The following is a 19464-nucleotide window of genomic DNA, read 5'->3' on the forward strand; positions in this document are numbered from 1 at the left end:
TCTTTAAAAGTAAAATGTGTTATTTGGCAGGCAGTTGGCTACATGGCCATTTATGTGTTTTTATGTAAGAGAATAATGCAAGAGATTTTCTAAGGTGTCCTCTGCACTCCAAGCTTTACTCTTTGAAAAATGTCCAAGTACTTTCCTTTGGAAATCATGTAGCCTATACATATTTTATAAAAATCACAGAATGTGGGAACATGAATAACCTGAGAACATCAGAAACAATGATGTTCAATGTCATATGGTCTAAAATAGTTCATGATATAACGCTTCTCCCAGATGTCCTATAGGTTGCTCAACAGTCTAATTGTCTTTGCTGTCTTCTTACAATGACAGCCATTTAAACAACTGTGTTTATTAACTGCCCGCTAGATGAATAACTCTATAGTAGGTATCTGGGGAGACTACTGCTATAAAGGGAGATTTCATATTATATTGTAAAGCCTTCAAGGTCTTTTTAATCTAATATCAGGCACTGATGGGAAGAATATAGTAAATACAACCCTACTTGGCATAGAGGCACTAGTACACGTTCCGTTTCCTTCATGTGTGTGTGTGCCTGTGTTCGTGTGTGTGTATCAATGCAATGGAAATAAGAGAAGTAACAGAAACTATGGAACTATGGATAACGAGATTGCTGGAGTGAATTTTGAACGTGATTTTGGGAGAAAGATGGTTTCTAGTTGGGAAAAATGGCAAGCGTGTGGCTTGGATGACAGGCAGTTCGCTGAACGTGGCACTGCTGGTATAGGTTCTGATAGGATATGATTAGAAGTTTGAATTTGATGTTTGAAAAACCACTGTAGGCATAGATATTACTAAAGGTATACTTCAAGAGAGTGCTTTTTGTGGCTCTGATTAAAATAAATTGGATGAGGAAGAGGCTATGGGAAAGGAGACTGGTAAAGTGGTGGGTACTAGAGGCAATTAAGACCTGGACTTGGGCTATGGCTATAAAATTAATTTGAAATTTTCAATTGACCCTCAGGGGGGTATGTGACTCCAACTTAACATCCAAACGTTGTATTTAAAAATCCTTCGGGAAAAGATTTCCAAACATTTTGCCTATTGCCATAGATACTTCAAGACTGAAAGAAAAAAAATAATTCAAAGGGAACACGAGATGGCAGTAGTTATATCATATTAAGAGAAAGACTGAGGAAAGAAAAACATTTGAAATTATTTTAAAAATAAAAAATATGTAGCATTTTATTCTTTATGTGCTGTACTCTTTTTCAGTTCAGAGATTACTCAGTCATTGGTTTCACGCTTCACAGCCCATCAGAGGTTCATTCTGACTAGAGTAAAAATCCTACTCCATTACATGTGATTATTTCCTAAAATAAAACTGTTGCTGTTTTCTGCAGATTACTGTTCCTCTGTGTTATCTGAGGCAGAAGAGTCCTGGATGGTACACATTAGTTTTAGATGTTCCAGCATTGCTTTTTCTTCCTCTTCTAGTCTTTCATCCTTCCTCATTTCCCACCTAAAAGAAAAATCACATCTTAGCATTTCTGTAACTTCCAAACTACAGTCAACACTCAGTTTTTCAGGGTTGAATATAAGCAGTCACTGATTTACTGAGTGTTTGTCCTTCTTTATTCTTTTACTCAGTGCCTCTTGAGCAACATAGTTCCTTGGCACTGCTTCTGCAGAGTGGGCCAGGAGAATGGGAACGGAAGTAGAGTCAAACCAGCCTTACTCCAGGGGGAAGTTTCTAAGTATTGTTTTAAGTGAGTTTTCTATATTTAAAAAATGTATGGCTTCCCAGAATATGCATGCATATGAATACATCTAGAATTAGCAATTAATAAGCAAATATTTTTCATAGTATTTTCCCCTCACTGATCAACGTATCAGTGGCTTTAAGTTGCAGAGACATTTGCCAGGAAGACTTTAGCCACAAGAATAATACCATGCTGAATTGGATATACCTTAAAGGCAGGTCCATCTATTCCTAGAAATAAGATCAGATTTCAAGTAATCAAGTTAAATCACCCAAGAAAAGCAGCAAATTGTCAGCAAGGTTCCATAGAGCATTTGCTAAAGAAAAAAAAAGAAAATACTAAAGACTTTCTAATTCTGGATGATTGGGAGATACAGAACAAAATGTTAGGATATGGAACTATATTTGTATATAATCTTGCAAAGTAAATATCACAATAACCCAAGTATTGTTAATCCTTCCTTCCTCTCTTATATATGCCACTGCCCCAGGAATGGCCATGGCATACTTAATCCAGCACTACAACAAGGAGTCGTCTGCATATATTTCCTTTTTCTTTTCCTCATTCCTGTTTTTACCAGCCCCTAAGCCATCAACCATGATATCCTGTCTCAAAAGGATTTTAAATCCAGTGTTGATAATCCTAAAAGACCCTCTGCTAGAAGGGCTTCAAGGGGATAGGATTTCTAACAGATAAGCAGCTGTTCACTGAATGTTTTCCAGAAGCTCCCTATTTTATTATAGTCAGAATTCCTAGATAATAAACAGCCTGTCATACATGAGGAGAGGATAACAATTTGGGGTGAGATTGTTCTGATCTTGTTTGAGTAGTGAAAAGGAGGCAAGGGCATTGCATTTCCCATAGAAACCTGCTAATAGGATCCCTGTTTCCACACAGGTTTCCTTGTTGGAGTATTGGGTTCAATGCCTGGCCAACCCTAGGAGGTGAGATATATATATGGCAAAGTAACTGTTCTAGTGATCAGTTTGGGAGAATCTTTTATTTGGGGGCCTTTGTGGATAGCTGTGTGTCAGAGCCAACCAGGAGAGCCATGCTTGGGGAGTGGTTAAGCATAACGTGCGTCCACGGTAGCATGAGTCCTTACTGTCAGAGAAGCAAGTCCTGGGGGACCCTTACTGCAGGAAAGAGCAACCAACACCAGGCAAGAGGAGGAGGGCCAGAATCTGGAGTGTGAGAAGTTCTCTGAGGCATTCACTATGCCTTCTACTAGGAGAAAAACATCTAAAATCTGTGAACTCAAAAGTATCCTGATTAAGAGCACATGCTCTGGAATCACTCTATCTTTGGGATGAATCCATACCCCGCACGTACTAGTTGAATCACTTCAGGCAAGTTTCTTAACCTCTTCTATGCCTCAGAGTTCTCATCTGTAAAATGTGGTCAAAATAGTTTGATAGGAACACGGCCATGCTCATTTGTGTATGTATTGCCTATGACTGATTTCACTCTACAGTGTCAGATTTTAGTAATTGTGAATGACACTGACTGAGACCAACTGTCCTACTAAGCCTAAATTATCTACTATTTGGACTTTTACAGAGAATGTTGCTGAATAATGTTCTAGAATGGTGGTTTTAACTAGGGTGACACCACCTCCCTATGGGGAAATGTGGAGAGCATTTTTGGTTGACACAGTGTAGGGAGTGCTTCTAGGACCCAGCGAACAGAGACGGTAAACGTCTTTAATATACAGCAAACCTAAAGAAAGAGTTGTCTTCCTGAAATGTCAATAGCATCCTTGCTGAGCAACATGTGCTCTAGAATCTCCAAAATAATGTTGAAGCATCCCTATTTAATTTGTGATTTTAACTGAAAGTGTTTAGTATTTCACTGCTTAGAATACTATTTGCTGAAGAGTAGAGGTTTTGAAGTCAGGTGCTGGATTTGAATCCCTTACAAGCTGTGTGGCCTTGGGCAAGCCAGATGAAGCATACTTCAGTTTCCTTATCAATAAAATGGGAATAATAACAGCGCCTGCTTCATAGAGTTGCCATCAGAATGAAATGACTAAGTATACATAAAACATACAAAGTAGTGCACAGTTCATAGCAAACACTCAATAAGTGATAACTGTTAGTAGTAGTATCATGATCATTTGGCATATTGGTTAAAGTTGCAAATAACAGAAATCCTGACTGTGGTAGTTTACCCAAACAAGTGTTTATTTTTCTCACATAATAAGAAATCCAGAGGTGGGTGACTACTGGCATGGGTTATATAGCTTGACAGCAGCAGGGCTGGTGCCTCTGTGTTTTCTTGTCCTTTACCTCATGGTTCCAAGATGACTGTTGTAGCTTCAGCATCATGTCCTTGTTTTCAGGCAGGAGAAAGGAGGAAGGGGCTAGAGCTGCACCTGACTCATTTTATTAGGGAAATAAAACCTTTCCCAGATTCCTCCCAGCAGACACTGTAGCCACACTGTCTAGGTTTGAATCCTGATTCTGCCTTTTACTGACTGTGTGATATTGGGCAAGTTTCTTAACCTCTCTGTGCCTTAGCTGTTTCATATGCAAAATAGGGGATGCTATTTTTAGCAACTTTTAAACATCTTTATTGGAGTATAATTGCTTTACAATGTTGTGTTAGTTTCTGTTGTATAATAAAGTGAATCAGCTATATGTATACATATATCCCCATATCCCCTCCCACCCTCTCATGGTATACATCTTAATGCATTATTGTAAATAGTAGGTGAGCTATGAATTCATAAAATGTTGCTATTATTTTATGAGACTCTACTTGTATCAAGTGGCTTCCCCACAGCTCCTGCCTTGATGTTCCTTCTACCCTGTGCCCTTCACATCGTTTTATCTGATAAATTCCCTGTTTTTATAAACATGTGCGTAAGATGAAGTTGCTACATATTACAGTGGTTTTACTCAGTGTTCAGTTATACATTTCTATGATCATGTTGCTGTTGCCTCTTGTTTTTCACAAGGGAGACATTTCTTGCCAGTTCACTCTGTTCAGCCTAGCATGGCCAGGGCTGTTTTTGTTCTCCTGTAATCCCTTTGTTGTATTTTTCAAGTACAGTCTATAATGATGGCATTCGATCATATTATTGGCATTTCTCCTGAAACACCAATAAAACACTTGGATATAAAAATGTAACTAGAAATAAGCCTCCTGATTTAATGTTATTAAACATTTATGTAGTACTTCATATTTACAAAGTGCTTTATAATTATTTATTAGTTAATTTCACTGTTAAACAACATTAACCATCTGGCCAAATTAATGATTTCAAATTGTCCTACTAGTTGGTATCTGAGGAGTGAAAAGTGAAGTCATATTGGACTTTATTCTTCTCAAACAACCCTTTTTGTCCTTCTCCTCTGTACAGCATAGTGCAGACTGGCTTCAAAGGGAGGTTCAAATCAGAGGGGAAAATTATGTCTCTGTTCTCTTCTTCCTGCTGTCCTATAAATGTGGGTTTTCTTCAGGATTCAGTCCTAGACTATTTTCTCTTCTCTCTTGGAAAGCCCCACATCTAACCCCACATATTCTAATGTTGTCTCCACATCTGTAATTCATCTGTCTCCCAAACAGTAATTCAGTATCTTTAAAATTCATTTTCGTCCCAAGCTCTCTAAATTCAACTTCTTGATGTTATTTTCACTCCCATTCCAATTATATTCATCATTCATATATTTTTTCATATATATATTTTTCGCTTATTCAAATTGACCATTAGCCCCCCACACTCAGTAACACAGGGTCTGAAGTTCACAAAGTAATTTACACCTCTACTTCCAATCTTTTCTGCACTGTCAGTCTCCAGTTAAGGGACAACTTACTCTGCAGTCATTCTCACATTCCTCCCTCTGCAATCAGTCCACAGTTCGGGTGCTATGATAGTGTGATTTGTAATAAAAAATAAATTTTAATCTTCTTGCCAATTTCTGGCACAGAGGTCCTAAAACCCTTGGAATTTACTGTGCGGAGAGCTATAAAGGTGTCTTTTGTTATGTTAATGGAAGCACCTAGGGTTGGAGGCTGGTTACCAGTGGAACCAACCACATGATTAGAGAGCTGGAATTTTTAGTCCCACCCTCCACCTCCGGGGAGAGGGGCTGGAGATTAAATTCCATCACCGATGACCAATGATTTAGTCAATTATGCCTGTGTAATGAAGCCTCCATAAAAATCTAAAAGGAGAGGGTTCAGAAGATTCCAAATTGGTAAACACATGGAGATTTGTGCAGAGTGGCATGCTGGGAGAGAGAGCATGGAAGCTCCACTTCCTTTCCCCATGCCTTGCCCTAGGTATCTCCTTCCATCTGGCTGTTCCTGAGTTATATCCTTTTAAAATAAACCAGTAATCTAGTAAGTAAAAAATTTCTCTGAGTTCTGTAAGCTGCTCTATCAAATTAATGGAACCCAAGGAGGGGGTCAGTGGAACTTCCAATCTGTAGCCAGGTTTGTCAGAAGCCTAGGTGACAACGTGGACTTGCAATTGGCATCTGAAGTTTGGAGGAAGAGGGTAATCCTGTAGGAAGAAGCCCTTAACCTATGGGATCTGATGTCATCTCCAGGTAGTCCCAGAACTGTGTTGAATTATGGGACACCCAGCTGGTGGCAGAGAATTACCTGGTGATATGGAAAAAAAAAACCTCCACACATTGGAAATGGGTGCAGAATCATAGGTGCTCATGATTTTATTGCCTGAACAGTGCAGTATTCCCCAGATATTCAGAGCTCAAGCCTCACACCACTGCTACACCAAACCTTCAATGACTGCCCTGCCCAAAGAGTTTATTAAGTCTTAGTGTTCTACCTCGGCAGTAGTTCTGTTTAGCTGCCACCATCTCTCCTCAGGGAGAAGATGATTCTCCATATTGCCTTCGGACTTATGTTTTCCCACATTTGCATGTCTACTTTTGCTATTCCATTCACTTGAAACGCCTTTCCATATATCCCAAACCTGCTCATTCTTCAGACTCAGTCCATATCTCAACTCTTTCATAAAGTCCTTCCCAACTACCTAACCCTGATGTGATTGTCCTCCTTTGAGTCCTATAGTACCTAATATCAGCACTATTTTGGTAAATTAACCATATATTGCTTTGTTACTTCTATTACTTTCTTGAGTGATTACATTGCTTTTTTTTTCACATGTAGTATTTTTCTTTAATATTTATTTGTTTATTTGGCTGCACCGGGTCTTAGTTGCAGCTTGCAGGATCTTTAGTTGTGGCATGTGGGATCCTTAGTTATGGCATGCAAACTCTTAGTTGCAGCATGTGGGACCTAGTTTCCTGACCAAGGATCGAACCTGGGCCCCCTGCATTGGGAGCATGGAGTCTTAGCCACTGGACCACCAGGGAAGTCCCCATGTGTAGTATGGTTTCATCTATATTTTCAGTTCCTTGAGGAAAACTTTTAATTATAACTTTTACTACAATTTTTTTTTCAAAGAAGATATTTCAAATAGCAAACAACATAGTGCTTTGTACACTACACTCTGTACACTTTAAGCACTCACAAAATATCTGTTGATTGCTATGTGTTAGAAGCTTAGATGTTCCTAGGTTATTCTTAGCTGGATTGAAGAAATAATAATCTTTAACCTCTAGTGTCACAACAGGTAGTAGCTGGTATCTAGAATAGGTATTATTAAATTGTTATTTGTATGAATCATAAATATGAGGACTCAGCCTTAAAATTAGTCTCCTCATCCTTTGTTTCTACATCATTAGTTGATTCTTAAGGTCTTAAACTCAGTGATCATACCAAAAGACAACAACTTCTTACAAGTTCATTCATTTACTAATCATCTCCATACCGGTTCTTAGGATATGCTGCTGTAGATATAGAAGAAATAGAAGACTGGCCCAATTAGCAGAACTCTGGGAAACTCTGTCTCAATGAATGGTAATGGTAGGAAATTAACTGTAGTGCACCTCTACATAAAAGACTGAAATTAGAGGACCTTCTAAGCTACTATGTTGGGCTTTTAGTACATTTATAGCTTATGTTATGAGAGATCTGCTTTGGTTTGTAGTTTGTTTGGTATTTATCACAATGAGCCACATTTTAGAACAGTTTTACTGTGTATAATTAATCTGCCCATTCATCCAGCAAACATTTACTGAGTACCTGCTAACCTCAAAACACTGGGCTAGGTAATGTAGAAGTGAGTTGAGCTGGATATGGTCTTCTCTTCAGGGAGCTTATTCAGACCAAAAGAGGTCGTCATATGGGCTTGACTGAGTAATTATTCTAAATCCATATTCAAAATCCCATAAAGATTTTGTAGAATATTTCAGTTTAGGTATGAAATGTCAGTGAAAATATAAGGCACTGGCACCATTTCCTTAGGCTTTATCTTAGCAATTGTTTGTGGGAAAGGCATAATTCAGGCATTTCTTCCTTCACTCATGAAGCAACCTGTGGTAGTCTTGGGGAATAATTCATGTCCTTCCTCATTCACTGGAAAGGTAGCAACATTAATGACAGAATGCCTCCTCACTTTTTAAAGGTCATTATCAAATCCTATGGTAAAATTGGAAACTATAGAATTTGATGTCCTTCTTTAAAGACGTTTCTGTAGAAAGGTGATTCTTAATCCCAAAGGACAAACTTTAGGGAGGGGACAGATAAAATGCTATCCTAAATTTGAGAAATACTTCATGAATATTGTGATTCATGAATAACTATGGGAAATCTATTATGAACCAGAAAATCAGCTTTGAATGTAATCACCATGAATATAAATGGCACCATTTTTTAGTAGCTCTTTTTATCCACATAAACCACAGAATTAGAGAGTCTCTTAACTTTGGAGACAGGTCTTTATAATACTATACTTGATAGATGAGACCTACCTACTTTTTTTAAAATTTATTTATTTATTTTTGGTTGCGTTGGGTCTTTGTTGCTGTGCGCGGACTTCCTGTAGTTGCCTCGAGCGGGGTCTACTCTTCATTGCGGCATGTGGTCTTCTCACTGTGGTGGCTTCTCGTTGCGAAGCACGGGCCCTAGGCATGCGGGCTTCAGTAGTTGTGGCACGCGGGCTCAGCAGTTGTGGCATGCAGCCTCACTAGTTGTGGCTCGCGGGCTTTAGAGTGCAGGCTCAGTAGTTGTGGCACACGGGCTTAGTTGCTCTGTGGCATGTGGAATCTTCCCGGACCAGGGATTGAACCGGTATCTCCTCATTGGCAGGCGGATTATTAACCACTGCACACAGGGAAGTCTTGAGACCTCCCTACTTTCTGATATGTTGTCCAGACGAGGCAAATCCACAACCACATTTACCTAATGTTTTAGAACCGAAGTTTTAAGAAATGTATATAGTTTCAGTTCATCTTCCTTATCATACATTTGGTGAAAATGGAGAAATTGTTATTCTTTTCATGTAACATAGACAATTGATGTATTGCTTAGCTTTATCTTCTCCAGAAAGAATAGTTTAGAATTTCCTTCTATGTAGTAATTTTTTTTTTTTTTTTTTTTTGTGGTACACAGGCCTCTCACTGTTGTGGCCTCTCCCGTTGTGGAGCACAGGCTCCAGACGCGCAGGCTCAGCAGCCATGGCTCACAGGCCTAGCCGCTCCGCGGCACGTGGGATCTTCCTGGACCGGAGCACAAACCCATGTCCCCTGCATCGGCAGGTGGACTCTCAAGCACTGCGCCACCAGGGAAGCCCCTAGATAGTAATTTTTAATACTTTAAAAGTTTTGTTTTCCTCTGAACTTTGTATTGAATCTCTAAAGTAGTTAAATAATAGGAATCATACATGGGAGCTACGAGGCCTTATACCATTTTCAGTAGGAGCATTAGGGAATGAGAGGATGGCAAAAAAATCTCACTTTGATAAGGGATCAGAGAGAGCTTTGCAAACTTATTTCTAACTTAAGTTAGTTATTCCCTCAAGCTAATTAAGGTATACTAGTTTGGGGAGAATTCAGTAGGAAAAAAGAAAGCATTAAGGTAACTCATTCAAAAAAAAAAGGTCAAAAACGCTTAAGAATATCATTTATTTGTACTGTTTTATTTTCAAACCTAGAATAGAGATTTTATTTTGAATATTATAGAGGTTTTTGTGAACTGTAAAGGATGTTCAGTGTTTATAGAATACAATAAATGGAAATCACATCCTGGCCTTTGGAAGTTACAAAACATAAGCATTTCTTAAAATAAAGTGAGTTATTCCAACTCCTGTCAAATTACTTTGCCTCAATTTAACACTTCAATATCCAGAAAATAAGGTTTGTCTGTTTATTTTATGAAAATACATCACAGTTTGTTAATATACCACTTAGAACCCCTGAAACCCAATGCTATATATATTTAATGTATAGAAATATATAGAAATAAATAGAATAAATGAATAGTGAAATATATATTAAATATATATATATATATACACATATCTGAAATCCATACTCAATATAATTAAATATCAAAACTTGCCATCATGAATTAGCAGGTCGGTTGCTTGCTTTAGCCAATAATTTGTTATATGTTTATGATAGCTAGCTATATATGCAGTTTATCTAGCTATTTCTGCAAGAATTCAAATGGAGGTTCTTTTATAAGGTAGTTGATTTCTTTTGCTACTACTAATACAGTAAAATGAATCATTCCAAGCTCAGGAACAAGCAGCAAAACCCTTAATTTGAACTTATAGTCTACAGAGACTATCTGCAACACAACTTAACTTTCCAACAATTTGTTTTAATTAATATGATTTTTTCTATGTATTTAAGTGGGAGAGTTATATACCAACCAATGGGACAAGTAAGAATGCTAACCGTAACATTTTAAATAGTTATGGCTTAGGGAAAACATAAATGGAAGCATAGCCATCAGTAGTAATGGAAGCTGAACTTTTCCGTTACCAGTAAATTACCCATATTTCCATAGAGACTTTTTTCTCCAGTGGATTTTTAAAAATTCTGAGTTTAGATAGAAGTCCAAGGTCATGCTATTTGGCTAGCACTCACTGCTGATACAGAAGAAATGCCCTTTGCTAGGAGAAGTGTCAAGACTGCTGTATATCGTGAGAACCATATTGCTCTTTTTTTCTCAACAATGTATTTTTCTCAGAGTAATGTACAATTTAATGAATAAAAAAGTCTTTTTCTTTTCTAGCTAAATTTGATGTACTTGGAAGTTTTCGTGGACTGTGTTCTATAGACACTTGGTGTCTATCCCATTTACTAAACTGCTATGTTAAAAGTTACATAAGCTATGCCAAGAAATGTTATTCTTGCTCCAAAAATGATTGTTTAAAAAGTCTTATTTTCATCAAGAAGAAAAGGATTACATATTTGCAACCCTAAAACTTCTAAAAATTGAATGCATTTATAGTAGCCATGTAAAGCTGATGACAACCCAGGCATCACAGGCTGATTTGGCAAGCAGACTGGCACAAGGCTAACTAACCACTGCATAACCACTTCTGGGGATAACAATCTGATTGAAAGCACTATTTATAAACGTGAGGTCTATCAGTTGAAATGCCTGTTTGCAGCCTCTCATTCAAATTAATAGCATCATCATGTTTAGAAAAGGACTTGAAATATAGACCTGGCTCATATTTTATTTAAAATTGGCTAAAAATTTAGAAAGTTTAAAACTGTTCTAGAACCTAGGAGAAAATGAGAGCTCTACATGGTTAATGGTGCCATTATTCTTCATTGAGTCACTGCCTATGTATTCATATTCACATAGTATCCAACGTTCTTTCATTACTGAATGAATGAAATTATTTACTGAATACCTACTATGTACTGGCACTGGGGGGGTTTGGAGCATATAATTATGACAGCTAATGCTTATTTAGCAATTTCAATGTGCCAGGCACTGTTCTAAGGACTTTGCATATAGTAATTCATTTAGCCCTCATAGCAACTTTAATTAATTTAATTTTTTTAAATTTTATATTGGAGTATAGTTGATTCACAATGTTGTGTTAGTTTCAGGTATACAGCAAAGTGATTCAGTTATACATATACATGTATCTATTCTTTTTCAAATTATTTTCCCATTTAGGTTATTACAGAATATTGAGCAGAATTCCCTACGCTATACAGTAGGTCTTTGTTGGTTACCTATATTAAATATAGCAGTGTATACATGTCAACCCCAAACTCCCAATCTATCCCTCCCCCCCCACCCTTCCCCCCTGGTAGTTCATTCTCTAAGTCTGTGAGTTTATTTCTGTTTTGTAAATAAGTTAATTTGTGTCATTTTTTGTTTTAGATTCCACATATAAGTGATACCATATGATGTTTGTTTTTCTCTGACTTACTTCACTTAGTATGATAATCTCTAGGTCCATCCATGTTGCTGCAAATGGTATTATTTCATTATTTTTAAGGCTGAATAATATTCCTTTGTATATATATATACCACATCTTCTTTATCCATTCCTCTGTCAGTGGACATTTAGGTTGCTTCTGTGTCTTGGCTATTGTAAACAGTGCTGCAGTGAGCATTGGGGTGCATGTATCTTTTCGAATTATGGTTTTCTCCAGATATATGCCCAGAAGTGGGATTGCTGGATGATGTGGTAGTTCTAGTTTTAGTTTTTTAAGGAACCTTCATACTATTCTCCATAGTGTCTGTACCAATTTACATTCTGACCAACAGTGTAGGAGGGTTCCCTTTTCTCCACACCTGCTAAAGCATTTATTGTTTGTAGACTTTTTGATGATGGCCATTCTGACCAGTGTGACATGGTACCTCATTGTAGTTTTGATTTGCATTTCTCTAATAATTATCGCTGTTGAGCATCTTTTCATGTGCCTCTTGACCATCTGTATGTCTTCTTTGAAGAAATGTCTATTTAGATCTGCCCATTTTTTGATTGGGTTGTTTGTTTTTTGTTTTTTTGATATTGAGCTGCATGAGCTGTTTGTATAGTTTGGAGATTAATTCCCTGTTGGTCACTTCATTTGCAAATATTTTCTTCATTCTGTGGGTTCTCTTTTTGTTTATGGTTTCCTTTGCTGTGTAAAAGCTTTTAAGATTAATTAGGTCCCATTTGTTTATTTTTGTTTTATTTTCATTACTCTAGGAGGTGGATCCAAAAAGATATAGCTGCAATTTATGTCAAAGAGTGTTCTGCCTGTTTTCCTCCAAGAGTTTTATAGTATCCAGTTTTACATTTAGGTCTTTAATCCATTTTGATTTTATTTTTTGTGTATGGTGTTAGAGAATGTTCTAATTTCATTCTTTTACATGTAGCTGTCCAGTTTTCCCAGCACCACTTATTGAAGAGACTGTCTTTTCTCCATTGTATATTCTTGCCTCTTTGTCGTAGATTAATTGACCATAGGTGTGTGGGTTTATTTCTGGGCTTTCTGTCCTGTTCCATTGATCTATATGTCTGTTTTTGTTCCAGTACCATACTATTTTGATGACTATAGCTTTGTACTATACTCTGAAGTCAGGGAGCCTGATTCCTCCAGCTCTGTTTTTCTTTCTCAAGATTGCTTTGGCTATTCGGGGTCTTTTGTGTCTCCATACAAATTTTAAGATTTTTCGTTCTAGTTCTGTGCAAAATGCCATTGGTAATTTGGTAGGGGTGGCACTGAATATGTAGTATGGGTAGTATAGTCATTTTGACAATATTGCTTCTTCCAATTCAGGAACATGGTATATCTTTCCATCTGTGTCATCTTCGGTTCCTTTCATCAGCGTTTTACAGGTTTCCAAGTACAGGTCTTTTGCCTCCTTAGGTAGGTTTATTCCTAGGTATTTTATTCTTTTTAATGCAATGGTAAATGGGATTGTTTCTTTAATTTCTCTTTCTGGTCTTTTGTTGTTAGTGTATAGAAATGCAACAGATTTCTGTGTATTAATTTTGTATTCTTCACCTTTACCGAATTCATTGATGAGCTCTAGTAGTTTTCTGGTAGCATCTTTAGGATTTTCTATGTATAGAATCATCTCATCTGCAAATCGTGACAGTTTTACTTCTTCTCTTCCAATTTGGGTTCCTTTTATTTCTTTTTATTCTCTGATTGTCATGGCTCAGACTTCCAAAACTATATTGAATAAAAGTGGTGAGAGTGCATATCCTTGTGTTATTCCTGATCTCAGAGGAAATGCTTTCAGCTTTTCACCTTTGAGTATGATGTTAGTGGTAGGTTTGTCATATATGGCCTTTATTATGTTGAGGTATGTTATCTCTATTCCCACTTTCTGGAGAGCTTTTTAATCATAAAGGGTGTCGAATTTTGTCAAAAGCTTTTTCTACATCTATTGAGATGATCTTATGGTTTTTATTCTTCAATTTCTTGATGTGGTATATCACACTGATTGATTTGCAGATGTTGAAAAATCCTTGATTCTCTAGGATAAATCCCACTTGATCATGGTGTATGGACCTTTTAATGTACTATTGAATTCATTTTGCTAGTATTTTGTTGAGGATTTTTGCATCTGTGTTCATCAGTGATATTGGCCTATAATTTTCTTTTTTTGTGATATCTTTGTCTGGTTTTGGTGTCAGGGTGATGGTGTCCCTCACAGAAGAAGCTTGGGAGTATTCCTTCCTCTGCTGATTTTTGGAATAGTTTCAGAAGGATAGGTGTTAAGTCTTCTCTAAATGTTTGCTAGAATTTGCCCGTGAAGCCATCTGGTCCTGGACTTTTGTCTGTTGGGGATTTTTTAATCACAGTTTCCATTTCAGTACTTGTGATTGGTTTGTTCATATTTGTGTGTGGATGATTTCCTACCTTTACTGCATGTTTGCCTTTACTAGTGGGTTCTTCCATTTGTCATTTTCTTGTTTCTTGTGGTGGCCTTTTCTTTTTCACCTAGAGAATTTCCTTTATCATTTGTTGCAAAGCTGGTGTGGTGGTGCTGAATTCTCTTAGCTTTTGCTTGTCTGTAAAGCTTTTGATTTCTCCATCAAATCTGAAAGAGAGCCTTGCTGCATAGAGTGTTCTTGGTTATAGGTTCTTCTCTTTCCTCACTGTAAATATATCATGTCACTCCCTTCTGGTTTGCAGGGTTTCTGCTGAGAAATCAGCTGATAACCTTATGGGAATTCCCTTGTATGTTATTTGTTGCTTTTATTTTTTTATTTTTATTTTTTTTTTGTGGTACGCGGGCCTCTCACTGTTGTGGCCCCTCCCGTTGCGGAGCACAGGCTCCGGACGCGCAGGCTCAGCGGCCATGGCTCACGGGCCCAGCCGCTCCGCGGCATGTGGGATCTTCCCGGACCGGGGCACGAACCCGCGTCCCCTGCATCGGCAGGCGGACTCTCAACCACTGCGCCACCAGGGAAGCCCTATTTGTTGCTTTTAATATTTTTTCTTGTTGTTAATTTTTGTCAACTTGATTAGTATGCATCTCAGCATGTTCCTCCTTGTCCGTCCTGCCTGCGGCTGTCTGAGCTTCTTGGACTTGGGTGACTGTTTCCATTCCCATGTTAGGGAAGTTTTCAGCTATTATCCTTCAGATATTTTCTCAGGTCATTTCTCTCTCTCTTCTCCTTCTGCAGTACCTATAATGAGAATGTTGATGCATTTAATGTTGTCCCAGGTCTCCGAGACTGTCCTTGTTTCTTTTCATTCTTTTTCTTTATTTTGTTTCATGGCAGTGATTTCTACCATTCTTTCAGCTCACTTATTCTTTCTTCTGCCTCAGTTATTCTGCTATTGATTCCTTCTAGTGTATTTTTCATTTTAGTTATTGTACTGTTCATCTCTGTTTGTTTTTTCTTTAGTTCTCCTACGTCTTTGTTAAACATTTCTTGTATCTTTTCGATCTGTACCTCCATTCTTTTTCTGAGATCATTTTTACTATCATTATTCTGAATTATTTTTTGGGTAGATTGCCTATCTCCACTTCACCTAGTTGTTCTTCTGAGGTTTTACCTTATTCCTTCATCTGGGACATATTCCTCTGCCATCCCATTTTGTCTAACTTTCTTTGATTGTGGTTTCCATTATGCAGGCTGCAGGGTTGTAGTTCTTCTTGCTTCTGCTGTCTGACTCCACAGTGGATGAGGCTGTCTAAGAGCCTTGTGCAGGCTTCCTGGTGGGAAGGACTGGTTCTTGCCCACTGGTGGGTGGAGCTGGGTCTTGTCCCCCTGATGGGCAGGGCTGTATCAAGGGGTGTGTTTATTGGGCAGCTGTGTGCTCAGGAAGACTCTAAGCAACCTGTCTGCTGATGGGTGGGGCGGTGTTGCTGCCCTGTTGGTTGTTTGGCCTGAGTCATCCCAGCACTGGAGCCTACAGGCTGTGGGGTGGGGCCAGGGCTTGGTGGGAAAATGGCCTCCAGGAGTGCCCATGCTAATGAGTACTCCTCAGAACTACTGACACTAGTGTTTTTGTCTCCACAGTGAGCCACAGCCACACCACACCTCTGCAAGAGACCCTCCAATACTAGTAGGTAGGTCTGGCCCAGTGTCTTATGAAGTCACTGCTTTTTTTTCCTGGGTCCTGGTGTGCACAAGATCTTGTGTGTGCCCTCCAAGCGTGGAGTTTCTGTTTCCTCCAGTCCCGTGGAGTTCCTGTGATCACACCCTGCTGGCCTTCAAAGCCAGATTCTCTTGGGGCTCCTCCTCCAATTGCCAGACCCCCAGGCTAGGGATCCTGACGTGGGACTCAGGACATTCACGCCTGTGGCAGAACTTCTGTGGTATAATTATTTTCCAGTTTGTGGGTCACCCACCCAGTGAGTATGGGATTTGATTTTATTGTGATTGCACCCCTCCTACTGTCTCGTTGTGGCTTCTTCTTCGTCTTTGGATGTAGAGTATCTTTGGCAGGTTCCACCATTTTTTTTGTTGATGGTTGTTCAGCAGTTAGTTGTAATTTTGGTGTTTTTGTAAGAAGAGCTGAGTTCACGTCCTACTACTCCACCATCTTGTCTTTGTCTAGCAACTTTAATTATTGCCACACACGAGGAGTTACCCAGGGTCACACAACTGGTCCGTGGTGGAGCTAGGATTCTAACCCAAGCAGCTGGCTCTAGAGTTAATGCTCTTACCCACTATAGTACATCTACTGCAACCTATGTCTCTGTGTCTCCTATAATAATAAGTGAAATGTGAGCTGCTCACAGTTGAAGACCAGTTAATATCCACTCTGTATTTGTTAACAAATTAATTAATAGGAAAAAACAACAACAACAGTCTCTTTGCACCCCATGATGGCAGGCCAGAACTGGAAGACCTGATTTATTTCAGACCCACTTGAGTTGAGATGCCTCAACTTTTATAGTGGTAGCAGATTAGGAGCCTCTCAAGACAACTCCCATTGCTTCAGCTCTTTGGGGATGATGGGACCACTTCTTCACTTCCCATCCTTACTCCTGGGGAACTAATTAGAAGTACTGCTTCCTCTAACTTCATGCTGATATCAAGGAGGTTGAGAGGCATGATAAACAAGATCTTGGGGCTTCCCTGGTGGCGCAGTGGTTGAGGGTCCGCCTGCCGATGCAGGGGACACACGTTCGTGCCCCAGTCCGGGAAAATCCCACATGCTGCGGAGAGGCTGGGCCCGTGAGCCATGGCCACTGAGCTTGCGTGTCCGGAGCCTGTGCTCCGCAACGGGAGAGGCCACAACAGTGAGAGGCCCGCGTACCGCAAAAAAAAAAAAAAAAAATCTTTACCCTCAAAGAACTTATATTTGAATGGATATCAAAGCTATTTCAAGAAATTTTTTCATCTTATGGCCCCTTCAGTAAGCTGTGGTGCCCTCTTCAATAGCTACACAAAATGTGGAGTATATTATGTGTCCAGACTTGGTCACTCTTTCCAAGATTCTTGCTGTTTCAGCTTAGGATATTTAACATGAAATCACCACTGCAATGTGGTGCCTCCATAGATGAATTTTAAGTTTTAATAATTTTTCATTTTCACCTTTGAGAGTAGCTTTGTATACATTTTAAAAATTAAAAAATCAAAGCAAAACACAGCCAACACGTTGATGTGAGTCCAAGCTTTGGTAAAATGCATAAAAGTAACACCAAGTCCAAGAGAAATTGAAACTCTAAGCACATTTTGCTTGCATTCATTCCTTGTTTCTAATTTAATAAATATTTCCCAGAATGGAGTTTGTAAATCAAAGTAAATATATATATATATATGTATATATATATATATATACACACATAAAAAAATATATAAATGCTTACTTATTCCCTTTTGGGTTCTATGTCAATTGTGTACATTTCATAAATATAAACATAAGACATATTTGCTAAGGAATTACATTTGTTGATGTGGCAACCTCATGGCTTAAAGTATAAAAAATTCATACCTTGTCAATTATGAATTGCATTTCCCCCATTTGTATAGAATATGGAATTTTTTTGATTACTGGCTAAAAATGTACATGATACTATTTCAGATGTAAGTATTGCTTAAAAAAAAAAATCAACATCACCCTGCCTTAAGAGATGAAACATCTGAAAACTATAATCCTTTTAAATAAATTTTAAAAAAATCTATTCTTTGCTCATTTATTCAGCTTTCTTCTCACTATAGCCAATTACCAACCTTATCAGTCCATTTCCTTTTATTTATATTTTAGTCGAATGAGTGTCATAACAGGAAGGAAGTATGAATACCCTTTAATACTTACAGATTTTTTTTCAAATTTAAACATCTTTCTTGCTGAGCAGAATTAATGCACTGACTCACTCCCACAGCTATCACCCTGGATGCCCTTCTTCTATTTCATTACCATTTTGTGTATGAACACATCACTGGTGTGGTATTTATCTTGATAGGTAGTGAAAAAACAGTCTTGCCTCAAAAAGCCATGCCATGTTTCCAGCCCTTGTTTATAAGGCATCTTCCAGCAGCAATCTCACTGCAGAGTTGCATGTACTAAATGGTGGCCCAACTCAGATCACTGGTATTCTCCCTGAGTAAAATCCTATGTATGCTGTCAGTTTAATTGGTGCCACAGATAACTGTGACCCTTTTTCCCCTTCAACTGCTTATAGTCATTTTAAGATCTGTCATCACAGCTTAAGGTATGATTATATCTAATAATGCTTTATTTTGCAGTGGGTATATCACAGTTATTGCCATATACAGAAAATTCTGACTGACATTTCCAGAGCTTTTTGGTGACAGAGTAAGTAAAGCAGTATATTACCTCTTTCTATGACTGCCAGGTGAATAACCCAACACAACTACCTAATATCTTGAGAGAAGGCCTTACTATTTTGGAGAGCCTTTTCCCCCATTTCACATCCCCACAGCACTGCCCTTTATCCCTCTCCTCTGAGTTTATCTCCCTAATTTAAATTCTAACTTCAGATATATCAGTTGACTAATATTAAACTTAACTTCCAAAAGGAGTCCATTTAAATACCTTCCTTCTGTACTTAATGATACAGATTTAAGGTCGAATATTTGTCATTTTTTAATGGAAATAGCTAGGAAGCATTAAAAAATAAAGTGAACAATTGGCATTGAAATATCTGGTAAACAAAATCATTTCAGTTATTTCTGTCCTACCACCTAACCTATTTGCCGTAACCTATGAATTTGGCCAAAATGCAGGAAGTCTAATTCAAGCTGACATTCAAAGGTTATTCTCATTAATGTCTAAATTTTCGTGTTGAGTTCCTGCTACTGTATTACAATTCCGATTTCCATATCAAATTTATTAAGTTTTCTTTACTGTTAAAATCCATCATTGGCCCAGCAATATACAGTAGAACCAATAATGTCTATTAATGTTTAATATGCCTAACTCTGTTGTAAATTCAGTTTCTAAAAACAAGGTCT

The 19464-nt window shown here is 38.1% G+C and overlaps 1 protein-coding gene across 1 annotated transcript in view; it reads right to left on the bottom strand.

Moving 5' to 3' along the window:
• Nucleotides 1-1371: 1371 nt before the first annotated feature.
• Nucleotides 1372-19464, bottom strand: part of KIAA0825 (KIAA0825 ortholog) — a 407465-nt gene continuing 389372 nt past the window's right edge. The window contains exon 21 of the mRNA XM_065874850.1: nucleotides 1372-1489. Within this exon, the coding sequence (XP_065730922.1) occupies nucleotides 1372-1489 (118 nt within the window). The remainder of the gene's footprint in view (nucleotides 1490-19464) is intronic.

This window comes from Phocoena phocoena, chromosome 3 (assembly GCF_963924675.1).
Source record: "Phocoena phocoena chromosome 3, mPhoPho1.1, whole genome shotgun sequence".
NCBI classification, from domain to species: Eukaryota; Metazoa; Chordata; class Mammalia; order Artiodactyla; family Phocoenidae; genus Phocoena; species Phocoena phocoena.